Here is a 27,152-nt window from a genome sequence, read left to right on the forward strand (position 1 = left end):
AAGCAAGCAAAGCTTTAATAAGACTGAGTTAGCCTCTAATCAAAGCGAAGTAATCAACAACTCTAAAGGAGAAACTCCGAACTAACAACACTAAAGAGGGGAACAAATGAGTCAGAGACTCTCTAATACTACAACTTAGAGGAGGAATGAGTCAAAGACTCCCAAAAAACGCCAACAGAAGAACCAATGAGTCAAAGACTCCCTAGTAATACCACAAAAGAACGAATGAGTCAAAGACTCTCTAATAATACCTACTAAGAAAACGAAGTGAATCAAAGACTCTCTAAAAGAAAAGGAAACACGAGTCAGAGACTCCACTAACACCCACTAAAGGATAGATGAGTCAAAGACTCTATAAAAGAAATGGAAACATGAGTCAAAGACTCCACTAACACCAACTAAAGATAAATGAGTCAAAGACTCTCTAAGAGAAAAGGAAACACGAATTTGAACATTTGGCAGAGGTAAAACACCCAGCCGGGCCGGACAGCTACCTAGCCCTAGGGTGCAACAAATGTGCAACCCAATACCCATAAGGGTAGGGGTATGAAGCCAAGCCGAGTATGGTGTTCTCCCAAAACCAAACGGCGCACAAAGAGGACTAACGAGAGAATGAGACCGGGCGGGTCTCCCAAACAAACACAAAGATGAAGGTGCTTTAGAGATTTTAAGATGATTTTCACTTAATTTTTATTTTTTTAATGGATTTTACCCATTTTTAACCATATGAGTGATTTTACAAGTGAAGCTGTTGCAAACGAACTCGAAATGAGTTGAAACTTCTCCACCAACAAGATATGATGAGATGTAATTTACTGGAAGATTTTTACAGATTTTTACATTAAACTCATATTTAATATGGATTTAAAAATTAATTAACCAGATTGCAAAAATAACACATAAACTACTAGAAATAGATATCTAAATTCCATGAAATTTCTACAGTAGTAAGAGATAAGTGAAAATAGCATGCTGTGAGATTTCCATGAATTTAGAAAACTATTTACTATCAGTTTCGGATTTTTCAAATTTCAAACCAGATTATGAATTAACACTACAGCTCATATGAAACAAGATCCAAATCACTTGAAAATTTTACAGAAGCAAGAAGTATAGAATTTAAGACTACTGTAAAACTTTGGAGAATTTTATCTGTGATTTGACGTCAGTAACAATTCTCCCAAAATCTGATAATTTTCAAAGAATGCGTAAAATAATATACCAAACAAAATCCAAAAATTCTCACAAATTCATGGTAGAATGTATCATTATCATATTATTTTCTCACGAAATTTCATTATTTTTGGAATCTGTTTAGTATATCGTTTAGTTTTCTTTGTTAAAAATCATGCAAAAATCCGAAAATATACCAAATAATTCTAAAAAAATTCCGAGAACGGTGTACCTACCTGTGATCGAAATCCTCGCCGAATCCGAGAGCCGAAAAACTCAAAAATTCCGCCTCCGTGCGATCGCTTCCGCTTTCTTTCTCTTTTTGCTTCTTTTTTGTTTCTTTTTCTTCTTTTCTTGTTTCTTTTCTTCTTTTTTTCTTTTCAACCCCTCATAGCAACTTTGTTAGAACACATGATAGAAGAGAAATGAGTTCTCCCTCTTTTCTTACTCACCCTCATTGAACCATTTATAGCAAAGGAATGGGAGGGTGGTGGCCACCATTGTGGACTTATTCCATGGTAGGTGGCCACCATTGTGGACATATTCCATGGTAGGTGGCCACCATTGTGGACATTGAATTTTGACATGTGTGTGGCCCCATGCATGTTTTTTAAAGTCCTTTTGAGTAGGTAAAAGATAATCCAAATGGGTCCCATATGTGACCAAATTCCCAATTGTGCATAAAATCATATGCCCCACTCCAAAGTATGATCGGAACCGTTCATTTGATGGGCGACAATGTGATTTAATTTGTGCTCCGCTAATCAATCCTATGGGCTGATCCAAGCCATCCAATAGATCAAAATGTGAATATGTTACCCCATTTTTAAATCACTCCCATTTGATGATCCGAACCGTCCATTTGATGGGCGACAATTGATGATCTTGACCGTTCGAATGGTGGTTCGCAATGTAAATTGGTTGTGCCCCCTTAAATCATTCCTCTATGACGATCCAGACCATCCAATTGATGGGTCCCCTACCTAAGTAGGTTGTGTCCTCCTAAATCATTTCAATGGGCTGATCCGAGTAACTCAACCTGATGATCGTAACAAAATTGGTTGTTAAAACGACTTCTCTGAGATCTTGACCGTTCTCTTGATGATCATCTTTAGGTGTTGGATCGAAGTAGGTTCAAAACTCATTTTTCACTAAAACAATGTGCGGGCCACCCTGTTTGATCCAAATCTAAACAAATGCTCAAGACGGGCCCATCAATCGGATCCAAATTCTCTCTTGCTCGAATTCTTGGGAATAATCTCTCTCAACACTTAACGGAAAAGTGCGAAACATGGCGGAAATGATTGGATGGGGTTTCGCCCAAGCATAGCGAACTTCGGTCCGATCAAAATGGGGTGTCTACAGTATCAGAGCAGCCACCACATCCCCCATGTTCGAGTCACGTAAGGAGCAACCTGTGAAAAAAGCTACCTGTAAAAAATGCCAGAGTAAAAGTTGTCACAAAGTGGGCTGCCGAAGACGGCGAGTGCAGAAGCGTGGTGGTATGTTACGGTCCTAAGTGGGTGCCTGCCTAGGTATGGGACTGGGTGGGACCCAGCCTGGTATGGGACAAGTTTAAAGGGCCTTGCCTAACGCGTTCCATCAGCTCTGGAGCTTTTGGCGTGTCGGTAAGGTACTTAACAGATTAAATGGTTCGGCAGATAGGAAATCCATCGGAGAAGGATTAAAAGCTTCGGTAGATAGGAAATCCATCGCATTCATCGATCGTTTTACATTCGAGTAAGAGTTATGCGATTTCTAGGGTTTTTGCGTTTCGAAGTGTTCTGATTTTGGCTGATCTCAAGTTCCAGCCTCTTTCAAGTTCTCCTGTTTTTGCATCTCTTACAATGAAGAGAGTATAAAGAGAGAAATGTTAGGGTTTTTTAGGTTTTCAAGTTACGGTTTTTTAGGTTTTCAAGTTAGGGTTTTTATATCTGAGAGAGAGAGAGAGAGAGAGGTTTTGATTTTCATTCATTCGGGTGAGAAAGGAGGGTTTATTTTCTAAATCTGGCACTGTCTGCGAAAGGTACACTATTGTCTGACATGCGACAGAGTAGCCGCGAAATGCCTTTCGCAATGGACGCTAGCACTTCCCTATCTTAAAATGTCACTGAATGAATGAATACCTTTTACAAGCCGCCACTTAAGCCCCAACTCTAGAAGACTTCATATCCTTTGCTTCAATGGCTCGAATTTACCAAAGTGGAAATGGAGATAGGTTTAAATTTGAGTCCAATAAGGCCCTTCGTTTTAGATTGTGACAACCAATTGGAAGGCCCTGTTTGTTTTAGATTGTGACAAACCGATTGTTAGTCGTAAACCTATTCTTGGACTCTAATTTAAATGCAATTTTGAGTCCAATAATAGCTTTTGGACTAACAATCGGTTGTCATAATCTGAAATGAACAAGGCATAAGTGCTAAACTGATTATTGGACTCAAATTTAAACACAATTTTGAATTCTAGAATCGGCTTGGAACTCACAATTGGTTGTCATAATCTTAAACGAACGAGGCCTAAAAGGTTTGGCCTTCACAATCGATTGCCATAAATCTTAGATGATTGCAAATAGGGCCTAAATGTAAATTTTAGTCCAATAATCAGTTTTGAACTCAGCAATTGGTAGATCAGTAGCTGAGGGTAAGATGCATGTACTCTTTTTTCTATGAAAAACACTTAGAATACCGGATTTCATTTGAAAAAAAGAAAGATAGTAGCAATAGGAACCTCCTTCTTTAGGTAACCCATTTTCCTAAATAAGATGGCTTCCACCACCTATGAAGCCATCCGATGTCTTCTTATAAGGCTTGGGCTTGCTCTTATGTTATTGCATTTTCCTTGAATTATAATTTTTTAGTACATATAAATCCATGCTTGATTAACAGCTAATTGCTCTTTAAAAGATACACATTTTAAATCACATCACACCTTTTGGCCCCGTCTTACACGAATTAATAAAATTTATTTTCTTATTAAAAAATCCAGTGTTGAGCGATGAAAAGGAAAAAGATCTCAAGCGCTTGAGTCGTACTAATTTCTTTTCAACCAAGTACTCTATGTTCTTAATAAAGAATTTACCCCACAACTCTTTCTTGAGATCATCCACTACTTAGAAGGTGCAAATGTCCTTCACTAAATTTTCGTGACTCCTCTACCAAAGCATGGCATTCATACCAAGATATAGAGTATTAGTACTCATCTTATCTTCATCTTCAAGCATAGAAACCTGGCAATATGATACGTATATGTATGGTGTATAGGATTTAGTTGTGAGGTAGTTATTGTAGGGATTTGCAATTTAGGTTTGTGGGTATGTGGGTTAGAGTCATGGGTGTTAGTTTTTATCATGTGTCATGTTAGTGGTAAGTGGGTTGATGATGTGGCATTCTCATTGTATTTCAATGAAAGTAGAGGAGAAGAGAATTTTATAGCAAAGTAAACTTTGTAGGAGAGTCATGGTTCCTCTCGATTTGAACCACTAGGAGGTCCGGTTGCCTCAAATCAACCTCTTTCCCCATCTTTTCTCTCTTTTATTTTTGTTTATTTTCGTTACGGCCGATTAGGCACTTAACACAATATTGCTCTATTTGCCATAGGAACTTCTCCAACTTCTTAGCATTGTGTGTACTACCGTACCTCTTTGTTTGGGGATGCAAACATTTTGGTGACTATTCATACAATGACCACCTCCTTATTTAGGATTGAACACCTTGTTCTTCATCTCCTTCAAGGAGTTAGTGTGTCCAACACACTTACAAACTACCTATGACTGTTTCCATCATTTTCTTCATCTTATCATTCGACGACGTACAATGTGATATGCATATCTCCATCAAAAGTCTAGCATTGGCATTTTATGTTCCTAAATATTTCCATACATGGAGCCCAATTCCGAGCCTACCTGCACTATGACAAGCTCCAACTTCCCCACACGTTCTTCCAATGTTCCAAGTCCAGGGACTGATTCCTTTCGACTCTAGGACTTATCCTTCTTTGACTTGGAAGGCACACCTCCATTGCCTCCACCATACCCCACTGTAACAACCTCTGAAGTTGACATGGTGGGTGATCTATCCCATGACCATTGTAAGAAACTGAAAAATACTTCTCAAATAAGGGATTTGCTAGCGTCCATCATTTTGTCTCTTCATTCATGAGGTGGCTGCTGCCAGATGCAACAAACCATCTGTGAAATGCCTTCTGCGATGGACACTAGCAAATCCCCTCATCAAACACGATGTGCAACAAGCAATAGGAAAAGTTGTGAGAAACACAATTACACAAATATAGAGAATTTACGTGGTTCTGCCTGAAGAGTTCTACTATTATAGTTTAGGGTTATATGACAAAGCCACTGCATTAAAAAAAAAAAAAAAAAAAATATCAAAATACTCTTTAGCGCAAATCCGAAAATTAAATTTTCCTTTTGGGGGCATTGCCTCGAATACTCTTATGTTATTGAAGTTCATGTGTGCCAAAGATGAATGTAAGAAGTTTCTATACTTCCCATCAAAGGTATTGGGAAAATATATATCTTAAATAAAGGATAATGAATGCTGAACCATTTGGATTCCAATTTTTTTCTTTTACCACATGTTGTTATCTACAATTACAGAAAATTGCCCAACAGGGCATTTCTCGTAGACAAGACCGTACGAAAAAATCCGTTAACACCGTTTGACAGACGATCCAAACCGTCAGAGAATTCCTCCGTTACCGTTTCAAGCATCTTAACGGCGTCACCCAATTTCTCCATCTCTCCCTCCACGAGAAAAGCCTCTTGGCGTGCGATGACGTCACCAACCTTCCTCAAACCCTCGTCCAACGCCTCGGACTCATCGGCATACACACCTTTCCGTCCGATCACGCCGTTAACTGCCGTCTGGAGGCCGTTAAACGCCTCCCGCCACAAAAACTCGCCGGAGACTCGGATCTCCATCACCGCCGGCGATCCAGACAGAGCAGACACAACAATTCCGGCGATAAACACCGTCACGGCACCAACGCCATACATCATGTGCTGGAGGAGCTTCTCAACGGTCGAGATCTTTCCACGTGGCGGATTCCCGATCCTTAGATCTCGAATCAAGATCGAAGAGTCCTCAAGGCTTCTTCTCTTCTTACTACTATCTCCTCCTCCTCCTCCTCTTGAGCATGTTCTATACTCGTTGAGCGAATCGCGAGCCCGGCGGATGTTTTCCGGCGCCGGAGACCGGCGATCTTCGCCGGAAAAGGTTAGAAGGTGCAAAATAAAGTGGATTAAGAGGCGTCTGTGCTTTAACCTCTCGATCTCCGACGAGATGGAGTTACAGATATCTAATACCTTTACGCTCTCGTCTAGATATGAAATCGCCGATTTATCGGAAGCCGATATATTCAGATAGGAAATTATAAGTTCAGCATCTGCGTGGGTAGAAGTGAGTAGATCGACGGCGAGAGAGAGCCAAGAGAGTGAGATCGACGGTGGATCTGCGCCGGGAGTTAGAGATTTGAGACGGCGGATGAGATTTTCGTCGAAAGATTGGGAGATGAGAGCGAGATTTTTGGCAGGGGGACGGGATTTTTTAGCGGAAGGGTGGAAGAGGGATGGTGAGGAAAATCGAGGGGTTTCTGCGAGAAACATATCGGGAAAGATTTTGGATTTGGCCGGAAAATTTATTGGAATGACCAGATGAAAGAAGATGTGTGAGGAGTTAAATGGTCTGCGTGTGAATTTATATACAGAGGCAATATAAAAGTATAAACTAGAAAGGTCTCTCGAGGGGACGCGGTTTACCAATAGGGCCATCCATTTAGACGAGAATAACGAAAATGCCTGGATATTTTTTCTGGGTGTAATTGTATTTAATGGATTTTGAAATTACGAAAACACCCTTTTATTAGAGGATTAGTTACTGAGAATGAGAGGGTTGTTTAAGAGATATTTTGTGTGTTGTTTTTTTCAAAAAAGTACTGTACGGCCCACTTTATAGGATGATCGAAACCGTTCATTTGCTGTTGGTGGGCCACAACGTAAATAGGTTGTGTCACGTAAATCGTTTCCAATGGCAACAAACTAAACTTCTATACATGTCCCAGTGGGCCATGCCTATCGAATTTTAGATTGCCACCTTTCCAAAAATTTTAAAAATTCTATGTGAGGGGTAGTTTGGTCTTTTCAAAAGATAGGGGCATTTTGGTAGTTTTGATTTGTAGAGGACAGGTTTTCCTTGGAAGAGGTCCGTATCTCTTGGTGTGATACACACGCTATTTGAGTGAGACATCAGAATACTTTGTCGTCTTGTCTATTTTCGGAATTGGCTATGCTTTTTTCGCCCCAACTAGAGGATAATGCGTCCCACTTATAACTTGATTCGACGTCAAAATGCGTTAAAGTCTGCCCACAAAGGCCACAACTCACGTTAAAAGGAGGGCGCATTATTTTACAGGGAGGCGAAAAAATCATATCCCTTTTATTTAGGGAGATGATATTTTCACCCCCTCATTACGTGCACACCCATTGATAACCTGATTTGACGTGAAAAGTTAGCAACTTAATGTCAAATCACGCTATAAGGGGGTGTGCAAGTACTGTAGAGGGGTGAAAATATCCTCACCCTTTATTTATTTTATTTAATTTTCTTTTTCCCTCGGGCAAGCAATAGAAAAGAGAAGACTTTCAACACGGAATCCTGTGGACGGAAGTGGTCCTTTACGCTGTTGTAGCTCTACCTTCTTTGACCCGTTCTTACAAAAGTAAAGGAAAGATGACGATATCCGCACTCTCCCATTTGATAACGGCACTCCTCTCTTTATTTTCAAGGGATTATTTGTTGGTATCGGGCCTGTCGGCACATATTATATTGGTGGCGGTACCTATTGGTATAGTGATCCAAATCATTAACCTCGTGGAGTTGTGGGCTGTAGAACCCATTGTTACAGTGATCCAAATCATTAATCTTGTACGTGGGCCCGCAAAGTATGCTTTGTAGATGATCAATGTAACGTAAAACCAAGACCGTAGATCATGAACGGCAACAAAAATCAACGGTTTAGCTTTTCCCAAACGGATCAATTGATTAAGGCATTCTCGGAACCATTTGGTCGAACTTGTGGTTGCAGTTTGGATAAACAGGTTGATCCCGATCACATAAACAAGGCAAATGTGAAGCCCGATAAGTGTCTTTTATCTAAGAACCTAAAAGTGACTTTCTCATTAGCATTTTTTTTATGTAAATAGTGCAAATCCCATGTTCTAAATAACCCTATTTAGAGAGGAATAAAATATACGTGTCATTTTTTATTATATTGACACTCCTCTCTTCATAACCAATCCGAAAAGTAGACATTAATAAAACCCACCGAGGCGTTGGCTCTTCGGCATAAAGTCACGGGTTTGCTCCCTGTCTACAAGTGTCCAAATCTCACCCCCGACTTACCTGATACACGTGGTGAGTGGGTCGTTGCGTGTATCCGTAGGGACTAGTCCTACTCCCGAAGGGGGTGGGGACATCCTACGGTGTCAAAAAAAATAAAAATGTGTAGTATATTTATGACTACTCTTATAGTCTTATTAGTCTTCTATAAACATCACAAGGCTATACGTGCAAACTGAAGAATTAAGACCAAGACAACCCAATTATCCTTGTAAATTGACAGAGTCCAAAGCTACTGAGTTCATGAACAACCCTCACCTGCTGTTTGGTACAGGGATAACAAGCTGCATTGTATTTTGTTTTCAGATGACATAACTATCCCACGTTTGCTGCCACTAAAAACAACGAATAACTTACCTCTGATTTAATTAGACATGATTTTTTTATGCTAAGTCTTCTTCCCACTTTACCATTTTGTTACCATGGGCTCTATAATGTGAAATGGTATTTGAAATTGTCTTCTTTAAGAAATTGATAATCCATTTTCTTAATAATGCCACTCCTCTCCTGATTTTACACTTGTAGGATTCTATCCCATCACCCAGCCACTCTAAAATAAAAAATTAATTATCCTAATCCGTAATTTTGAGCCAAAGAAAGCCCACTGTACCAAGTAGAGACCGGGTTTCAACCGGGTGGGGCTAGTGCCTAACATGTACCTTCAAAACCCCTAATCACAACACGGACCTTAGTTGGAACGTAGGGTTCCCTACAGAGTCTTTGAGGGGACGTAACCATTTTTTGGGTGGCTGCTCTCATGATTTTTCGCTTGATTACGATGAGAACACATACTATTCAACCCAACCATCCAAGCAAATGAGTCACATGCCTAGATACCGATCATGCCTAGCCTTGTTTGGATACAATTTTTTTTGGAAAATTTTGACAGTTTGTAAAGGAAAACTATTTCTAACTTCTGAGTAAAAATTGAATAGCTTAGGATAAATTTTCTACTCAGAAGGACTTTCAATATATGATAATACACCTCTAAATTAGCCATAATCATATCATTTGCCTCTAAAATCATGGAAACAATTTTTTGCCGTCGGAAATAGTAGAGCCCGTGATACACTCGATTCCCATGTCATTTTTCTTCGCAAAGGGAAAATTCCCAAGCATTACTCTTTATCAAAACAAAGTAAGTATATCATGAGTGGGCTTACAAGCTCGCATTCATCATTCAATCCTTGATATTTGATCCAACAGCATATATCAAGGGTGGTACTTCCATCGTACCACCTTTTCGTGGTTGTACGCCCTTTCATCATATAATTTCTCCCGAAGAGTAATTATATGATGAGTGGGCTTACAAGCTCGTACTCATCATACCATCCTTCATATATGATGAGTGTACATATATTATTTCCCTTTATTGTACACGTGAATTAAGCACCCAAACCCACCAGTAAATTTCTTGGAAGGCTTGAAATTTAGAGATGATTCATCTCCCTACCAAACCAAACAGTTTCATTTCTTTCCCATATGTCTAACTCAGTCTTTCTTTTATGTTGGGAATGAAACCAAACAGTCTCATTTCTTTCCCATATGTCTAACTCAGTCTTTCATTTTTTCATTGATATTCTATTTCTTGTGAGTTTTTCCATCTATGTTCACCAACCTCACTCTCTTCTAAGAAACTGCTTTTGGATATACAGTTGTTCTTCAGCATAATGGTAGGGAAAAAAATACAACTGGTGCGTTGGAATCGGGATCTGATTCCTATTCCTCCTAATTCCACAGTTCGGTTGAAAAGAAGAAGAAGAAGAAGAAATCACTGTGGTGGAATGGACACCGTGGCGGAATTAGAGCGGGGAGAATGCTGGAATCTGTCTCACCCGAACAAGTGGTATTCTGATTCTACCCCGTTAGAATATAATTTTTATTTGAATTTTTTTGAATTGAAATATTTATTTTAATCTTTTTCTCATTGTGTTTAAGGGAGAATCGGAGTAGAAATCGAAATACTATATCCATTCTGAATCCTGATTCCGGCAATCCAAACGCACCCAAAAGAGAGGTATCCTCAGAAAACTTGACGTGTTCTACTTATTGTGGTGGGTGGGTCCCAAGCAATTAAAAGTAGCTCTTAAAATATCATGGTGCCTTTTTATAAACGTAACCTAATTTGGCTCAATTCAGTTTCTGATATTTAATTAAACATGAAATCATTCATATATTTCCAATGTGTTACGATTCCTTTTCCCATTGAGGAAGAAAGGCCTTTGGAGAAGGTCCCGAAACTAAAAATAGGTTGATGCATTTAAAACTTCTTATGAAAAGAGATGGAAAAGAGGAATCTCACCTTAAAGATGCCAAAATGTTGCAACTGCATTTGCTTTTCTAAGAGAACAATAAATGTCTTTGTTAATCTTATATAGGAAAGGGATGTTGGACCCAGGTACAACTCACCCTTTAAAACTAGCCGTTAAGGAGAGGGTGCCCAACTCTTTATAAGCCCTTTCACATCCTTTCACTCTTCCGACGTGGGGTCTTTGCTTTTGCGTGGAACCCCCAACAATCTCGCCCTCCACGCAAAAGCAACGTGGGAACTACGAGATCTTCCTCGATGGATTTTATCCGTCCTCAACGGTACAATGTGGTTACAAAGATCTTCTTCAAGGAATTTTTTCCCGTCCTCGAGGGTACACCTGAGGACACCAGAGTTACCATGCCTTGGCTCTGATACCATGCTAGGACCCAGTTAGAACTCATCCTTGAAGCTAGCTGTTAAGGGGAGGATGTCCAAGTCTTTATAAGCCCTTCCACATCCTTTCACTTTTTCGATGTGGGATCTTCTTTTTTCCTTAAAGTTTTTGAAAGTATATTTATACTATGAGAAATACATTGGAGACCAGAGGTCCCAGCCAAGGTTTTAAATTTCGGTTTCGGCTATAATTTCGGGATTCACCAAAATCTAAAATTTTCGGTCGAAATTGGGAAAAGGTTATCTAAACAGCTAATTTTTCTCCAGAAATTTAGGCCGAAATTAACTGAATTTGAGCCGAAATTTTGGTAATTTCGCCTGAAATTCCGTAAAGAAATAAATATTAATATTATATTCAAATTTCACCCGAAATTTCGTACGTTTCAGAAATTTCGGTTAAGAACGTTTCGGTTTCGTTGTTGACAGAAATCCAAAATTTCGGTCGAAATTTAATACCTTGGTCCCAGTTTGCATTACATAGTTTATTTGGTCAGGAGGCTCTTGAACCATAAGCTAGAACAAAGCTAGAGCATTTACTTACAATTCCATCGATGTGGGATCTTTGCTTTCGCATGAAACCACCACCAAGGAAAATGATATATTCTACCCCCTCTTTTACTTGGGACAGCCCCCTCTGGTCTGAAAGCGTAGTCATATGTCCCAAGTTTAAAAGGGCGCAAATATATCACTTCCCATATAGGAAATCTTGTTGCGTATTTTGTACTCTACAGTTAAGTAGGAAACGGCACAGTGGCATAGGAAATCTTGTTGTGTAGTTTGTACTCTACACATGCGATAGCAGCCCCAAAGTGGGACCACATGTGCTACGCGTTTGCCAAGTGGGCTCCATGTGCGGGGGAGTGTTAAAGCATAAAAGATAAATAACGCCTTTCTCCATCAGCTTAAGCTTTTGGAGAAGTTGGTAAGTAAACAAAGGGAAGCAAAAGAAAATAGAATTACGTAGGATGTCAATGTACCAAGATGGATCCGAATGTTGAAAAAAAATATGGATCCGAATGTTTAAAAAATAGCAACCTAGCTTTTCAAATAGATATTCCCATGGGTGCATTCGAGCCAAGAGCGAGACCCGGTTGGATAAGACTGAAATTATCGACCCCACTGTGCTCTCTGAGCTACTATTCATAGCAGTTCAATACACTCATCGAAGCATCTTGAGCTCTATTTTGTTGAAATTCTAGGGATATTTGAATTAGCACTTTGGTAGTTCCCTTACCCCTAAGACTGAAATTAGTGATTCCATTGTGCTCTATGAACTGGCTTTCCAAGCAGTTCAATACATTCATTGATGCTTATTGAGCTCTATTTTGTTGTAACTCTTTGCTCCAAGATTCAGATGATTAGCATTCTAATAGACCCAATTAGAGTACTAAGAATTCTAGCAAGGCCATCCTTAGTATATAAAAGTTGAAGAGAGATGCCAAAAAAGAGGAACAAAAAAAGGGAAATTTAAGGTCTTGTAAGCTTGTCTTTGAGCTTAAGTAGATAGAAGCAAAAGCAATTTAAGTATCTTAATTTCCCCATGCAATCAATCACATCAAGTATTCCTGTCAAATACATGTTTTAAGTATTTTCTTCTCCTCTCTCCTTCCATCTATGCAAGGTTTTAAATTTCCGTTTCTGTACCAATTTCGGACCCACCGAAATCTGAAATTTCTGCTAAATATGGTAATAATAATAAAATATTAATTAATTAATTCGACCGAAATTCTAAAATTTCGGCCAAAATTTTGTAATCTTTCTTTTATATATATATATATATATATATATATATATATATATATATATATATATATATATATATATATATATATATATATATATGAGAAAAGTGTAGCTACACATACGTGTAGCTAACTTAGCTACACCAACGCCTTAAAATACAGTGGGCCCCACATTGTTTTGGTGATGCAAACCATTCATTTGATGGGCCCTCACATAGATAGGGTGTGCCTAAAACATCAGCTCCATAGGATCATCCCAACCCTACGATTTGTTGAGGCAAAAATGGACGTGTAAAAACCTTCACAAATCTGTCCATTTTTGCCTCTATAGTTTGAAGGGTTGGGATCATCCAATGGAGCTGATTTTTTTGGCACACCCTATCAATGTGAGGGCCTATCAAATGAATGGTTTGGATCACCCAAACAATGTGGGCCCACTGTATTTTAAGCCGTCGGTGTAGCTAGCTACACGTATGTGTAGCTTCACTTAACTCTCTCTCTCTCTCTCTCTCTCTCTCTCTCTCTCTATATATATATATATATATATATATATATATATATATATATATATATATATATATATATATATATATATATATACACACACACACGCGCGCGCGCGCACACACATTTTCTCAAAATTTGGGTTCCGGATTTCGGCATTTCGCCAAATTTCGGTTTCGGTCTCCACCGAAATCCGAAATTTAAAACCATGCATCTATGTGACTGCACAATCTATTTCCACATCCACCTTATCCACGCCTTGTTTTGCCAACTTGTCTGCTCTTTCATTTGCTGACCGCAGCCTGTGCTAGGCTGCTGCATTTTAGGACAAATTTTTCGAGTAAGATCTCTGATTTCAGCTATAATCTCTGATAACTTCCATGGACCTACCACTTTCTCTCTGCCCAGGGAACGACATTAGTTGAATCACCCTCTATTATTAGGGGGGGCCCATCTAGCATTTTCATACCATAGTCCCCAAAGAAGTAAAATTTTCTGAAGGATTCATTAGCTGACCCCAACTAGCTTGGGAAAAAGGCTTAGCTTAGTTGAGTTGAATCCCCAAAGGAGTGACTTTGCTTCACATATTCCAGCCGGCCTGAATTCTGGATAGCCATCTAGCAGAAGGCTATTCAGTATTTTTCATTCTCTATTAAGATAATTGAAGTTTCTAGCATAGTTTCAAAACTCCCCGATGTCCTTGTGGACTCCTGCGATTCGATTCAGCCGCATCCTTGTCCAAGCCCGCGTTTTGCCTTACAAAGTCAATCAAAATTTCTTTGACTTTCCCGAGTTATGACCCGTCAACTGAGTACTCGGTCAGCGTCATGCCGGGTCGATTAGGATTTCCCTTGGCCGCGTTCCAAAGTCAATCAAAACTCCTTTGACTTTCCGGAGTTATGACTGCCCGAGTACTCATTTTCGTCAACTGAGTACTCAGACAGCGTCATGCGCGGTTGATTAGAATTTGCCTTGCCAGCGTTCTGACCCACCTCGTTTTGAAACACCTGTTTCCAGGACTTATCCCACATCCATGTCAAATAGTAATGGAGTATAACCAGCAATTTTCATTTGTACGGTGATTCCATCTAACATAACATATATCTCCTTGGATTTGGAATGGGATCTGTCGAAGGCAATGAATTCATGGATAGCACCACCCACCTCTATCAAACTGCATCCTGGTTTCTTCTCCACCCCTTTACCTTTCATCAGTTTTCTCACACAGGCTGCTTCCTCCCATTTTTGAGATACAGAGTACAGATTAGCTAGAAGTGCATACCGCCCGCTATGTTGGGGTTGCAACTTGATCAAATGTTTCCCTATCCACTCACCTAGCTCGAAATCTTTGTGGATCATACAAGCACCAAAGAGGGCTCCCCACACACCAGCACTGGGTTCCATTGGCATGCTTTTGACCAAATCCAATGCTTCTTTCAAATGCCCTGCGCGACCCAAAAGATCAACCATACAGCCATAGTGTTCCAAGTTAGGCTCAATACCATAAACTCGGCTCATGCGATCAAAGTACATTCGTCCCTGATCCACCAGGCCTCCATGAGAGCATGCACTAAGAACACCTATGAAGGTAACCGCATTGGGTCGAACTCCATCGCTTAACATTTGAGAGAAGATATCAAGGGATTTCAGGGCATGCCCATGAATGGCCACTCCGTTAATCATGGCAGTCCAGGGGTAAACATCTTTGTTGGCCAATGTTTGAAAGAACAAGAAGGCCTCATCTATAGCCCCACACTTTGCATACATATCCACCAACGCCGTCCCAAGAGTCATATTCACCTCTAAGTTGTTCCTATCTATATATCCATGAACCCATCGCCCTTGATCTAGCGCTCCTAGATGGGTGCAAGCCGTGAGAATGGTAGCCAATACAGCTTGATTGGGCTCTACCTCTTCCACAAGCATATCTTGGAAGACAAACAACGCCTCCTTAAACCTACTACATTGAACATAACCAGCTATCAATGTGCTCCAACAAACAACATTTCTCCATGGCAATTCATCAAAGATCTTTTGGGCATCATTGCAAAATCCACATTTAGCATACATATCTACTAGAGCATTACTCACATAAACATCCCAATTCACCCTCCCACATTCAACATAAAACCCATGAATGCATCTCCCAAACCAAACATCCCCAACCATCCCAATCCCACATAGAACAATAACAATTGTCACTTTGTCGGGCCGAATTCCCGCCAATCTCATCTTAATAAAAAACTCCAAACCATCCTTTGCGTAGTTATTCCTTACGCACCCATCTATCATCGCCGTCCAACTAATTGGATCTTTTTGAGACATTTCAACAAACACTTGGTGCGCGCAAAAAAAGCCCACCCCACCGCCATTTGAGTAAGCTGAGATCAAAGAATTCTGCACAAATGAATCAAAATTCAATCCAAATTTCACAATTTGAGCATGAATTTGATTTGGGTTTTCATTGTTAGACTTGGAAAAGGCCTTGAGAAGTAAAGGGTAAGTGTGTTTGTCAGGAATTACGCCATTTCTGAGCATTTTAGAGAAAAAAAAATGGGATTTTTCAGGTTGGGAGCTGATAGAGAATCCTCTGATCATGGTATTCCAGACAAAGGTGTTGGGTGTCTGGATTTGATCGAAAAGGAGAGACGCATGGTAGAGGTCACCGAATGGAGAGACTGCGAAGAGATGGAGGATTTTGATCATGGCAAAGATGTCTTGAGAAAGACCAGTTGTGATGAAAATGGAGTGGGTTTGCTTGAGATGGTGGATGGTTGTACATTTTCCTAACAAGGAGATGTATGGTTGGAGTAAGGGGGTGAGTTTGCTGCTCGGGATTGCAAGCATTTAGTTCAGAGGAATGATCAAGAAGCAACCAGATTCTTTAGCTCTCTCTCTCTCTCTCTCTCTCTCTCTCTCTCTCTCTCTCTCTCTCTCTCTTCAATCTAACAAGAAGAAAATGTCGAGGAAGAAGAGAGACTCCCAATCCTCAATCTGTATTTCATTTGTTTCGTTTGAAGAAATCTACACGAGCAACGTATTTTGTTCTTTTCAACTGCTAGATTTTAGCCTGTCTGCTGCAGTAATGAGATTTTATACGTTAACAAAAAAGGATTTGTAGGGCAATTTTGCGGAAAGCCATTTCGCAGTGTACTTTTGCAAGAGAGAATAGCCATCTCAAATGAATCGAATGAATAAGACAAAATAAACTAAAAAGTGAGCCTGTCTGGCTGTTCTCTGCTAAAGTGTGAGCCGCCAAATGCAAAATCGCCTAGCAAAGGATAGGGTCAGTTTATTTAGGCACTTTCTTCTGCACGATCATATCTTGATAATGGGGGCGAACTCACCTTGTTTTTATTGTTTAACCAGCTGCCTATTTCCAAGAAAAGCCAAATAAAAGGGGGTAAAAATTTATCCATTTTTAGGAAAAGACAAACCAAAGGGTTAGACATGCCAGGAAATCAGGTGTAAATATCATTTCCCTTTATAAATCTCTTCTCCATAATGATTGTGCAGTCCCTTTACAGATGTGAAGGGTTAGGATCATCCTATGCAGATGATTTATGGGATACAACATATTTATGTTGTGGCCAATCAAATGAATGGTTTGGATCATCCTAAGAAGTGGGCCCCACTGCAATTTCAGAAAAATACTGGCTTTAGGACAAATCCTGCAAGCATACTCAAGTACTCAACTCAACTAAGCTTTTGTCCCAAACTAGTTGGGGTCGGCAAACCCTGCAAGCTTCATAACAAAAAAATAAGAGAGCCACCAGAGCTACCTCGTTAATTATGCTTGATTGAATTTAATACATCAGTCATTTAACAGTAATATATATGCCCAAAAAAGCATGGTTTAAAATTTCGACCGAAATCCGAAATTTCGGATACCGGTGGGGACCGAAACCGGAATTTTCTGAAATTCCATTTTTTGCCCTTTTCCAAATTTCGGATCTCGGTCCGAAATTTCGGTAAATTCGGTTTAATGACATTATTTATTTTTAAAAAAAAGTGTTATAAAATTTCGGAATTTCGGTCCGGAATTTGGAACCAAATTACCAAATTTCGGACCGAAATTTCAGTTTTTGATGGGGTCCGAAACGGTTCGAAACCGAAATTTTAAACCTTGCAAAAAAGTCATTAATAGTACAACAAGAAACACATTCTCTCCACTTCTTTCTGCCTAATTACAGACACAAAAATACCCAAATTCAGACGATGGTGACTCTTCTCTTACAAGTTATAACTACCAAGAGAAGAACTTGAGGAAGCTTCATTGGGAAGCAAGTAAGTTAGTGGGGATTCATCTGGTGGAAGAGAGGATTGCCATTCGGAAGAGCCCCACCTTTCTGGAAATGGAACTGGAGGACCCCATCATAGACATGCCGGATTTTCAAATCCAGTAATTAGAAAAATTCGCCACTATGGCGTCAATATCTCCCTGGTTTCATTGGGGTTTATGGAAAAAAAAATATTTTTGCATATGCTAAAAAGGTTGGGATGATCTACGAGGTAGGTAGTGGAAAAGTTTTGGAGGCTTGGGATTATGCCCCAAGTCATCTTACGTTGTAACTATTTTGGGACTCCTGGTCCTATACTTATGTAAATATGGTTGGAATATTAATACAAATTTGTCATCTTTCAAAAAAAAAAAAAAAAATTATTGCAGTAAAAACCAATCCAAACAATGATGACAGGAAAACTCCACCTCTTGCTGCTCTATTTCATATACATACGAATAATGTTCTGTCTGATAAATATATTACAATGTGTTTAGACTTAAAAATTGGTTAAAGAATTGCATGTATAGAGAGTTTGCATAACAGATGAAATAATGAAAGAAACTGAATTTGTTCCGAGAAACATAAATGGCGGTGAGGGTATTTACATGGAGGGCAAATGAACGGGCGATGCAGCTCGGAGAGAAGGATGCCCGGGTGTGGAATATCAGCTTTGCCTTCTACAGATTGATATATGGAGTTCAATCTTGTCAAGGCAAAGAGCGCAATGATCCACTACGAGAACTTTGTGATTCCGCAGATGATCCGACATTAAGATCTTGTCGAGGAACACCATCCAACCCAAAGCAAAAACCCTGGTGGGGGCTGGAATCTTCCAAATTCCAACGACCAGCGAGGGCGGCAATGCTGGGATGAGGTATTGGCGGCAACGACCAAATTCCTTCTACTAGTGACCACATATAAATCCAGAAATTTAGATCTCAAAGGGCTCTCACAACACCAGAGGTCATGCCAAAAATGAACCTTGTCACATTTAGGCACCCGGAATCTGATACTGCGATCAAATAAGCTTTTAACCTTGAAAAAATCTCTGCACACTGTAACCTCGATATTTTTATAATTATCAATAGCCAAACATCCACCAAAGTTTCCTCCATACTCAGCTTCAATCACTTTACTGCACAAGGGAGTTTCTTTTCTCTCCAAATCTACACAACCATTAACCGAGGAGGGGTTTGTTCATCTACTTCAAACTTCGAATGCCAAGACCACAAACTTTCTTTGGCATGCACACTTCTTCCCACTTCACCAAATGAAATCTTTTTCTTTCAACCAAATCAACACATAAGAAGCTGGGCTAAAACTGCTCAATTCTCTTAATAACCTATAATGGACATTGAAACATGGAGAGGTAATGTATCGGAAGATTATAGACTGATTTAATGAGTGTTATCCTTCCCCCAGATGAAGAAAGACCTCTGTTCCAGGAAGACAATCTGCTTTCTACTCTTTCGATAATAGGGTCCCACATCCTTTTCTTTGGTCTCCCACTGCATAGAGGAAGAAGCCCCAAGTATCGGTTTGGTAGCTGCCTGGAAGATCAGTCCATCGTACTTTTACAGGATCTTGGTCTTTTCTCTACTATCCTCCTCAGATAGAGGTCCCTCCAATGCTTTGTTTTCCAGCAACACCACAGCTAATATGAGTTTCTTTTTTAAGTAAAGGGAGACCTTTCTCCTCTCTATACTTCAGGCTTCAAGAAACCAAATTGCTGGAAATTTGTGCCCTGGAAACAGACTCCTTTTTGCTTGACAAGACCTTGACAAGACATAATTCCGGTGTTCACTTGCTTTCCTGAGAAATTAACAAGCCTGGGTGGAATATGTCAAATAATGACATGGAATTGCCAAAAATGACGTGGAAATGTCTCTTTTCTCACTAGTGTGGGAAACCAAATCCCATTATTTTGGTCGAATTTGCTTTCCAGGGAAAACTAAGTGATAAAAGGTGGGCAAACAGTTTCTCGGGAAACATTTTCCTACATAGATCCTGCGCACGTGAACAGGCGCGGGAAACCTTTTCCTACACAGTTTCCCTGGATTTCTTTTCCTAATGCCACGTCAGAATCCCGGGAAACCTTTTCTTTTCCTTTCCCGGGAAAACAAGTGAACAGAGCCTAAAAAGATAAGATTTCTCAACCAACTTCCTACTACCTCCCCCCTATTATTTCCCATTTTTTTTTCAGTAAGAAGAGTTCTCATCATAGTTCACTAACGACTGAAGCCTCACCAATTCTCAAACCATTTCCCTTGAATTTACATTTTTGATTGCTCAGTTGAATCTTTCATCTGCCTGTCTCTTAATTTCGCTCTGAAAAATGTCTCTGACCTCTTTTTCCAAACCAACAAAAGACAGGAGACAGGCTCAACAGTCTCCTTACTACCATCACATGGTTGTCCACCAAATTATTGCCTTCCTCCCCTATTTCGATATTTAACTCCGCAACCTCCTCGGCATACCTCCATTCCTCCGGGCATAATTCAACATCTCCACTATGGTCTAAGGCAGGAGTCTGGTCCAAAAAGGCCTCGTCCCGATCAGCTTCAGACAGACTATCAACTCCTCTCCGAATTAAGGCGGAAGGGTTTAGATCCAGAAACACAACATCCTAATCAGCAGAAGTTAACTGACTAGGTCTAAAAGACAAAGGTACAGTATTAGTCATGCCAAGGATACTCTACAAAGTTCCATCCACCTCTATGGGCATAGCAACCGAAGAAGGCTACAGCAATGGCAAGCGGTGCCAAGAATGAAAGAGTATAAGTTTCGAAGACAGTTTCTTCGGTGAGAAACGTGTTCTTGGAAATCCAAGTCTCTAACTTTAGTTGTGACTTGGTAAAAGGAATTTTGGGGTCTCACCACCCAAGACCTCTTTAAAAAATAAAAAGAGAACATAATAATGAGGCACCCCCAAAAGGAGATCGGTAGGCGCCAAATGTCATCAAGTTAAACTTTGATGGGTTATCATTAGAGAAACTGGATCGACAAAGGTGTTTAGAGACGGCCATGGTTTTAGATTTCAGTTTCGGTACCGGTTTCGGACCCCATCAAAATCGAAATTTCGACCGAAATCCAGCGAAGCCAGAAAAATAATATTCTATTCGATATAAAATTCCGGCTGAACTTACCAAAATTTCAGTAAAATATTAATTTAATTAAAAAATACAGGTTTTGGGGTGAAATTTCAACCGAAATTCCTAAATTTTGGATGAAATAAAATACCATTTCGGGTATTATTGATTTCGGTGTCGATCGGATTTCGGTCAAAATTTAAAACCATGGAGACGACAGAGTGGTTGTGAAGGCTTTTCCTAGCCCAATCGGGTTTCACGGCAAGTCGTGCTCCCTTAGGGAGACATATGGCCACCAAGTGTTAGAAAGTTAAACCCTGATGGATCTTTCATCACAAAACCTGAGACAACAAGGGTTCTTCAAGACAAAATAGGGAGAAAGTTAAGGCTTTCTTTTTGTGTGGCCTGGCTGGATTTCAGTACTCTAATGAAACGGAGGCCCATACCCTTCTCCTCGTTTCCTGTTGTTGTTTCAAACGTTTGAAAGAACTTATGATTGAAGGTGACTCATTCAGCATCATCGCTTGGGCAAATAGACGGAGGCAAGTTCAGATCGTGGAAAACATAATTGATTTGCATAGGAAAACACATTTCAATTTTTTATGGATGGGCGAATAGACGAAGTCAAGGACGTAGCACTTGGCTCACATCGTGGAAAAAATAATTGATTTGTCTAGGAAAACTCGTTTTGTTTTTTTAATGTTAATACAGATAGGATAATGCTATTAGTGATTTCTTGGCGTAGGAGACTGCTCTTAGAGAATGTTAGCAATGCTCTGTTTCTGTCTAATAAATTTATGTTATTGTTTCAAAAACCTTGTACAACACCGAATGGTAATACTTGCAAATACTACTATGTGTAGTTATATCTCAAGCAGATTTGTCAATAATAAAGAGCCTTGCTTCACTCCTGTGTGAATTTAGGTCAAAATTTTTATTAAAAATCTTAATTTCAAGTTTGCAGCCAGTGTGACACAGAAGCTAGAAGTGACCAAAATCCTTTAATCACCACAATATGCTCGTGTGAAATCCTTTTTTATACTGATGGGAAGTCTTATATTCGATGTTAAGTTAGCTGCTCGGAAGGCCGGTTTCTTCATTCCGGATCGGTCTAGCTGCTGCCCTGCCTTTCTGAGTAGTGCCCCATTCCTGTGGTTGATGATTATTCTTGTGGACATCGCCCCTGGCATTAGGGATAGTTTACTTTGGATGCTCCGCTCTATTTTCATGTTGTATTTTTTGGGTTTTTTTGTTAGGGGTCCTTCTTGGATTGCCCCCCTAAAATTGTTGACTTTCGAGCCCCTTAGTGTACTTTTTGCCATTTTTATGAATTCTGGTTGGGGTCTGCCTAACCCCTGCTTACCCGATAAAAAAAAGGCATGAAAGAAAAATGAGATGCCCGTGACAACAATTAATTGCTCAAAACAGTGATTACTCTCCAACAATTAATTGCTCAGAACAGTGATTACTCCCCCCCCCCCCAAAAAAAAAATCTTAAATTCTGGGTACATGAATGGGATACATGATGAGCAGGCACACTCTACCGAAGGTTGTATTTACAACGGTTTATTCTGGAGAGGAAAAAACAATCCTGCCAGGTACAGAACAATCCAAGAAAAATGGGTTCAAAGCAGACTAACCTTCCAGCAGAATAAGCAAACAAAATGGTAAAGATAAGTCCAACAGGAATCTTGCAACCTATATCATTGAACTAGTCTCTTGTCACATCAAAAACAAAGCTTCCAAATAATCATCTATATAAGCAAGACATGGCCAGTGATCGGTTCTGATGCGAACTAACGTTGAAACATCATGCACTTCCATCTGAAAAAGCAGATGGAACCGTGGTGGGAGGAATATTAGAACAAGAAAACAACCCATGTTCCTCTTACTAATGTCGATATGAATATCTGCATCATTTTCATCAGGAATATACTTAATCTGAAGAACGCCGCTATCAGAATGTGGTTCTGAGGTAGTTGCATCACGAGCAGAATCCGCGAACTCTTCTTCCCAGATGATATCTGTGATAACTCCACTGTCCTTTACTATATTTACAAGGGGCAGACCAATCACGCTTACAACAAAGGGTGCCAAGTAGCGCTCAACAGAGCTTATCAGTGTCTCAGAAGGAACTTCCATCAGCTTGACCGACTGTGTCCCACTGATTGCCGCAACACCTTTGCCTCCTCTCAAAGGAAATGTTTCCCGTCCAGTTTTGTTAGAATTACCGCATGCCTCCCAGAAGGCATGGAACAAGTCCACGTAGTAAGTAGGAACCACATCTTTGGAGATGTCAGAAGGAATGAGAGCCTTGAGAAACATGTCTTCGATACCCACCGTGATACTCTGAAGCGGGCCACGGATGGCTTGTCCATTCTCTGCATTTGCCTCGATAGCAACATCAACCAAACCAGGCATCGGCTCTCGGGGTTCCAATTCAATAATAACTGGAGCAGTGAAGTTTTCTGCTTCTGCAGTCCCATTTCCTACGGGCACAATATCAAGGGAATCCATTTGGCCAGAATCACTGTCATTTCTTAAAGGCTCACCAAGAAGAAATGGAATGTGAAATGATGGAATAGACCCATACGTGATGAAGACGAAAAGGTAATCACAGTCGCATATAAAGCAGGTAGTGCGTCCACTCCATCCAGACTAGTAGCAGATGAGTCAACTCCCCAAATGCGATTAAAGGGTTCAGACTCAAATCCCAGTGTACAGAGTATTTTTATCCTCAGCCCCGGCATGTGACGGTAGTCGGGAATGCATGCAAAGTGCCTCCGCAAGATCCATAAAATCTCCGCGACCTTTGAATCCATCACACGCAATGGCTCCTGCGGCAGACTGATTCTCTCAGTTTTAGAAAGAATCTGGACATCAGAACAACTTGCAGCCTCACTTTCTATATCTATAGGAGAGTTGGCGTCTCCAATGCCCTCAAAATAGCTGGGTTTGTTACTTTCAGACCCCAAAGTGGATATGGCCAAGGACCATGACTGTTTTACAAGCAGTGGAGTTACACGCTCCAGATGAATGTACAAAGAGAGATCCCGCGATTTCTTGAAATCTTGAGATGGTCGGGGAGATTGGGTTTGAAAGAGAGAGCTCAAATGAGGAGAGGGTGAAATACCGGGAAGTTGTTCGCCGAGGTTCAGTATGTGCCTGAGTTTCTTTCCGGGAATGCATACAAGCATCCGCAGGTAAATCCTGCAAAGATAACAGTCAGAAGAAAATGAAAATAACTTTTATATTGACTCAAAACACATTAACACAAAAGTTTTATAGATGCGGTACAACATAATATCGAACCAAACACATGAGGAATGGTATTGTGAAACAACCAATTACTCCAAAAGCTTAAGCTGTTAGAGTTGGTGTTATTTAATCATTTATACTTAAACACTCCCCCTCACCACGTATGGCCCCTCTTTTCTTGGGTTGCCTTTAGATGTGGATTTTTAATATCGAGGTTTGAACCTAGGCATTTGCTTTGATAATGTGTAAAACAACCAATTACTCGAAAAGCTTAAGCCGATGGAGATGGAGATGGCGTTATTTAATCTTTTATATTTTAAAACTCCCACTCACGTATGGCCCGTCTTTTTTTGGGTTGGTCTTACATGTGGACTTCCAACAAGGAGTCGTGAGTTTTGAACCCAGATCATATAGCTCTGATACCATGTGAAACAACCAATTTCTCCAAAATCTTAATCTGTTAGAGTTGGTGTTATTTAATCATTCATATTTAACAGGTATAAAGACATAATACAGAAAACTAGATTAGTAGTAAGATCAAAGTCTCTGGATCATACCTTGCATTGTCGCGAATCTCCAGATCAGGGAAGTATTGACATGTAAAGGCCAAGAGGCGGGAAAGTGGGAGGAACACTCTGGAACTATGATGATGCATGAGCATCGTCCTGCAAATGCCTAAGACCTTACTTCCTCGAGACCATGATTTCAATCCCGTGTCCGGGCAGTGTTTCTCCACAAGGAAGATAACAAACGTGGTAAGCAACTCTAACAAACTGTGAGGTGGGATAGTATCATTCTCGGCAATCCTATCGAATATTGGGAAGTATGATGCCAACTGATAATCTGTAGCAAGCTTTGAAAGCAAACGCTTGTCAAATGTCTGAAGTAAGCGCTCACCCAACCAAGAGTGGGAACTACAGCCCAACAAACGATCAACAAAGGAGACAATGATCGGAACCAATCTAGAGAACTCCAATGCCATGTTCACAAGGAAACTCTGCACATTCAGAAGTTATTATAGCCTAATCACTGGAGTATACTCACATGTAACGAGAAAGAAGCAGCAATATGGAAGACAAAAGAACTACTTTGCTATACATAAATAAAAGATGGGTTTTGCTAACGAGTTAAGGGCACTCGTGAAGGTGCATTGGAAACATAACTTTACACATGTTCCCAATGAATAAGTCTTAAAACATTTGAAAAAAAAAAAAAATTCAAAATGTGTGTAAAATTATGTTTCCAATGCACCGATAAGGGCACTCGTTGGCAAAACCCATAAAAGATAAGAGTGTTGAAAAGTGAATCAAAATCTGAATGTTCATCCATGCCTACTTGAGAAATATGAAAGATGATCGACTCCATGAGAACTCTGGCAGCAGAATCATCATAGCCTGAATGAGGCATAGCACCAATCAAAAACTTATGGAGGGCACGAAACACTACCATGGTTTCCATGCTCCACGGTGGCAACCATTTGAACGCAGAGACGCAAACAAGACCATCTTCAAAGACCTTCACTACAGAAGCTCTCCCATTCTCCTCTCCGCCCCCAGAACCACCCCTCGGACTCTCCAATTTCAAAACGTCGAGACAAATAGCACAATAAGAGAGCAAATCCAATTTCAAAGCCTTCAGTGCAAGTGGATCGAAAACCGTCGGGTAGAACCCGAATGACATCGAAATAACGACATCCTTTTTTACCAATTTTCTTTTAGACGGCAATCCGATGAAACCCAACAGCCAGTGGAGTGTGAGTAACCGGAAAACCAAATGCTGCTGGACTTCCTTAGACCTAAGCATCAAACGGCAAGCAATCTCACTCTCTTCGCCATCAAACGCATCTGAGAAACGTGAATACAGCATCACAACAACATGGCATAGGATAGGATCATACGAGTAAAGAAGACCCGAAAATTGCACCTTCAGTAACGACGCTTGAAGCTCCAAAACCGTCGCAATGTCAGTAAGCATCCACATAAATTCCATAATCCCAGACGGGGTCAGAATCATCTGGGGCCGTTCCAATAAAAACGCCATCGCTCTCCTTAGCTCCTTAAAATTTGAATTCGAAATCTCACTATTTGAATTCGAATTCATAACAAGATGCGGGACATTGAAAGGAACCAAAGGGACAGAGGTAGTGAGGATTGAGACATTCGTTTTCGACCTCACGAGTTCATGAATTACAGTCATTAACAGTAGAATGTAGCTCTGTGAAGCATGTGTTCTCTCACTATGACACAAATTCCACAAATGCCCTCCAATTTCTGCGAGAAGGCGAGGGTACGCGCGCTCCAATTCCCTCAAACACTCACAAGCAACTGATCTAGTACGTCTATCTAGACTGTGATTAGGCCTATTTATTACAGTAAGTAGAAGTTCAGTCAATCCTTCTAAATGTTGAACAGATTTTTTTAGGGCATCAATAATAATCATGATTGAAGTAGAAGAAACCATCATTTGTTCTTTTAGGGCATAAGTTATGGAGATACCATCGACTGGGGATTGAATGACAGCGCGTAGGGCTTCGAGGACGCTGCCCAGGCCTTCTTCAGCGTCTGAATCAGTGATCAGAAGGTCTGCGTATTCTTCTAAGAAGATTATGAGTTGGAATTTCAGGGAGAAATCTTTGCGGAGAACGGAATAGAGGGCGGGTTCGAGGATTGTGAGGCCAGGGTATTGAGCGAGCCATTTTTCGCGGCGAGTGGTGCTGGATTGGAAATCTTCTATTAGGGTTTCCCAGTCTTGGATTGAGAGTTGCTTTCCTGATTTATCCATTTGGGGAGGAGGAGGAGGAGGAGGAGAAACCCTCGAGGGTTTCAGAAACCCTAATTTTATAAGAGGAGAAACCCAAGTAGGAAGAAAGATCCAAACCCTAATTGAGTTAGAAGATGAGTAGGGGTTCGGATAGAAAAGGTGAAAGATATCATCGAGAGAGAGAGAGCAAGAGAGCTAAGTCTCGCTATAATAAAAAAAATGGG

At 40.3% G+C, this 27,152-nt stretch overlaps 3 protein-coding genes across 3 annotated transcripts; all 3 read right to left on the reverse strand.

Moving 5' to 3' along the window:
• Positions 1 to 5,658: 5,658 nt before the first annotated feature.
• LOC143864341 (protein BPS1, chloroplastic-like) lies at positions 5,659 to 6,892 on the reverse strand. Its single transcript, XM_077375262.1, has one exon. It carries the CDS (start codon positions 6,794 to 6,796, stop codon positions 5,783 to 5,785), a length of 1,014 nt encoding a protein of 337 aa, XP_077231377.1. The 5' UTR covers positions 6,797 to 6,892; the 3' UTR covers positions 5,659 to 5,782.
• Positions 6,893 to 13,687: 6,795 nt separating this feature from the next.
• LOC143864245 (Pentatricopeptide repeat (PPR) superfamily protein) lies at positions 13,688 to 16,588 on the reverse strand. The gene has a single exon (XM_077375143.1). The coding sequence runs from the start codon at positions 16,383 to 16,385 to the stop codon at positions 14,559 to 14,561; it is 1,827 nt and encodes a 608-aa protein (XP_077231258.1). The 5' UTR covers positions 16,386 to 16,588; the 3' UTR covers positions 13,688 to 14,558.
• Positions 16,589 to 22,451: 5,863 nt separating this feature from the next.
• Positions 22,452 to 27,059, reverse strand: LOC143864372 (uncharacterized). Its single transcript, XM_077375301.1, has 3 exons — positions 25,504 to 27,059; positions 24,726 to 25,165; positions 22,452 to 24,120 (listed from the first exon to the last, which is right to left on the reverse strand). Exons 1-3 carry the CDS (start codon positions 26,947 to 26,949, stop codon positions 23,451 to 23,453), a joined length of 2,556 nt encoding a protein of 851 aa, XP_077231416.1. The 5' UTR covers positions 26,950 to 27,059; the 3' UTR covers positions 22,452 to 23,450.
• Positions 27,060 to 27,152: the final 93 nt, after the last annotated feature.

Source organism: Tasmannia lanceolata, unplaced genomic scaffold, assembly GCF_043159265.1.
Source record: "Tasmannia lanceolata isolate RefF3 unplaced genomic scaffold, GAP_Taslan_0.1 ptg000048l, whole genome shotgun sequence".
NCBI lineage: Eukaryota > Viridiplantae > Streptophyta > Magnoliopsida > Canellales > Winteraceae > Tasmannia > Tasmannia lanceolata.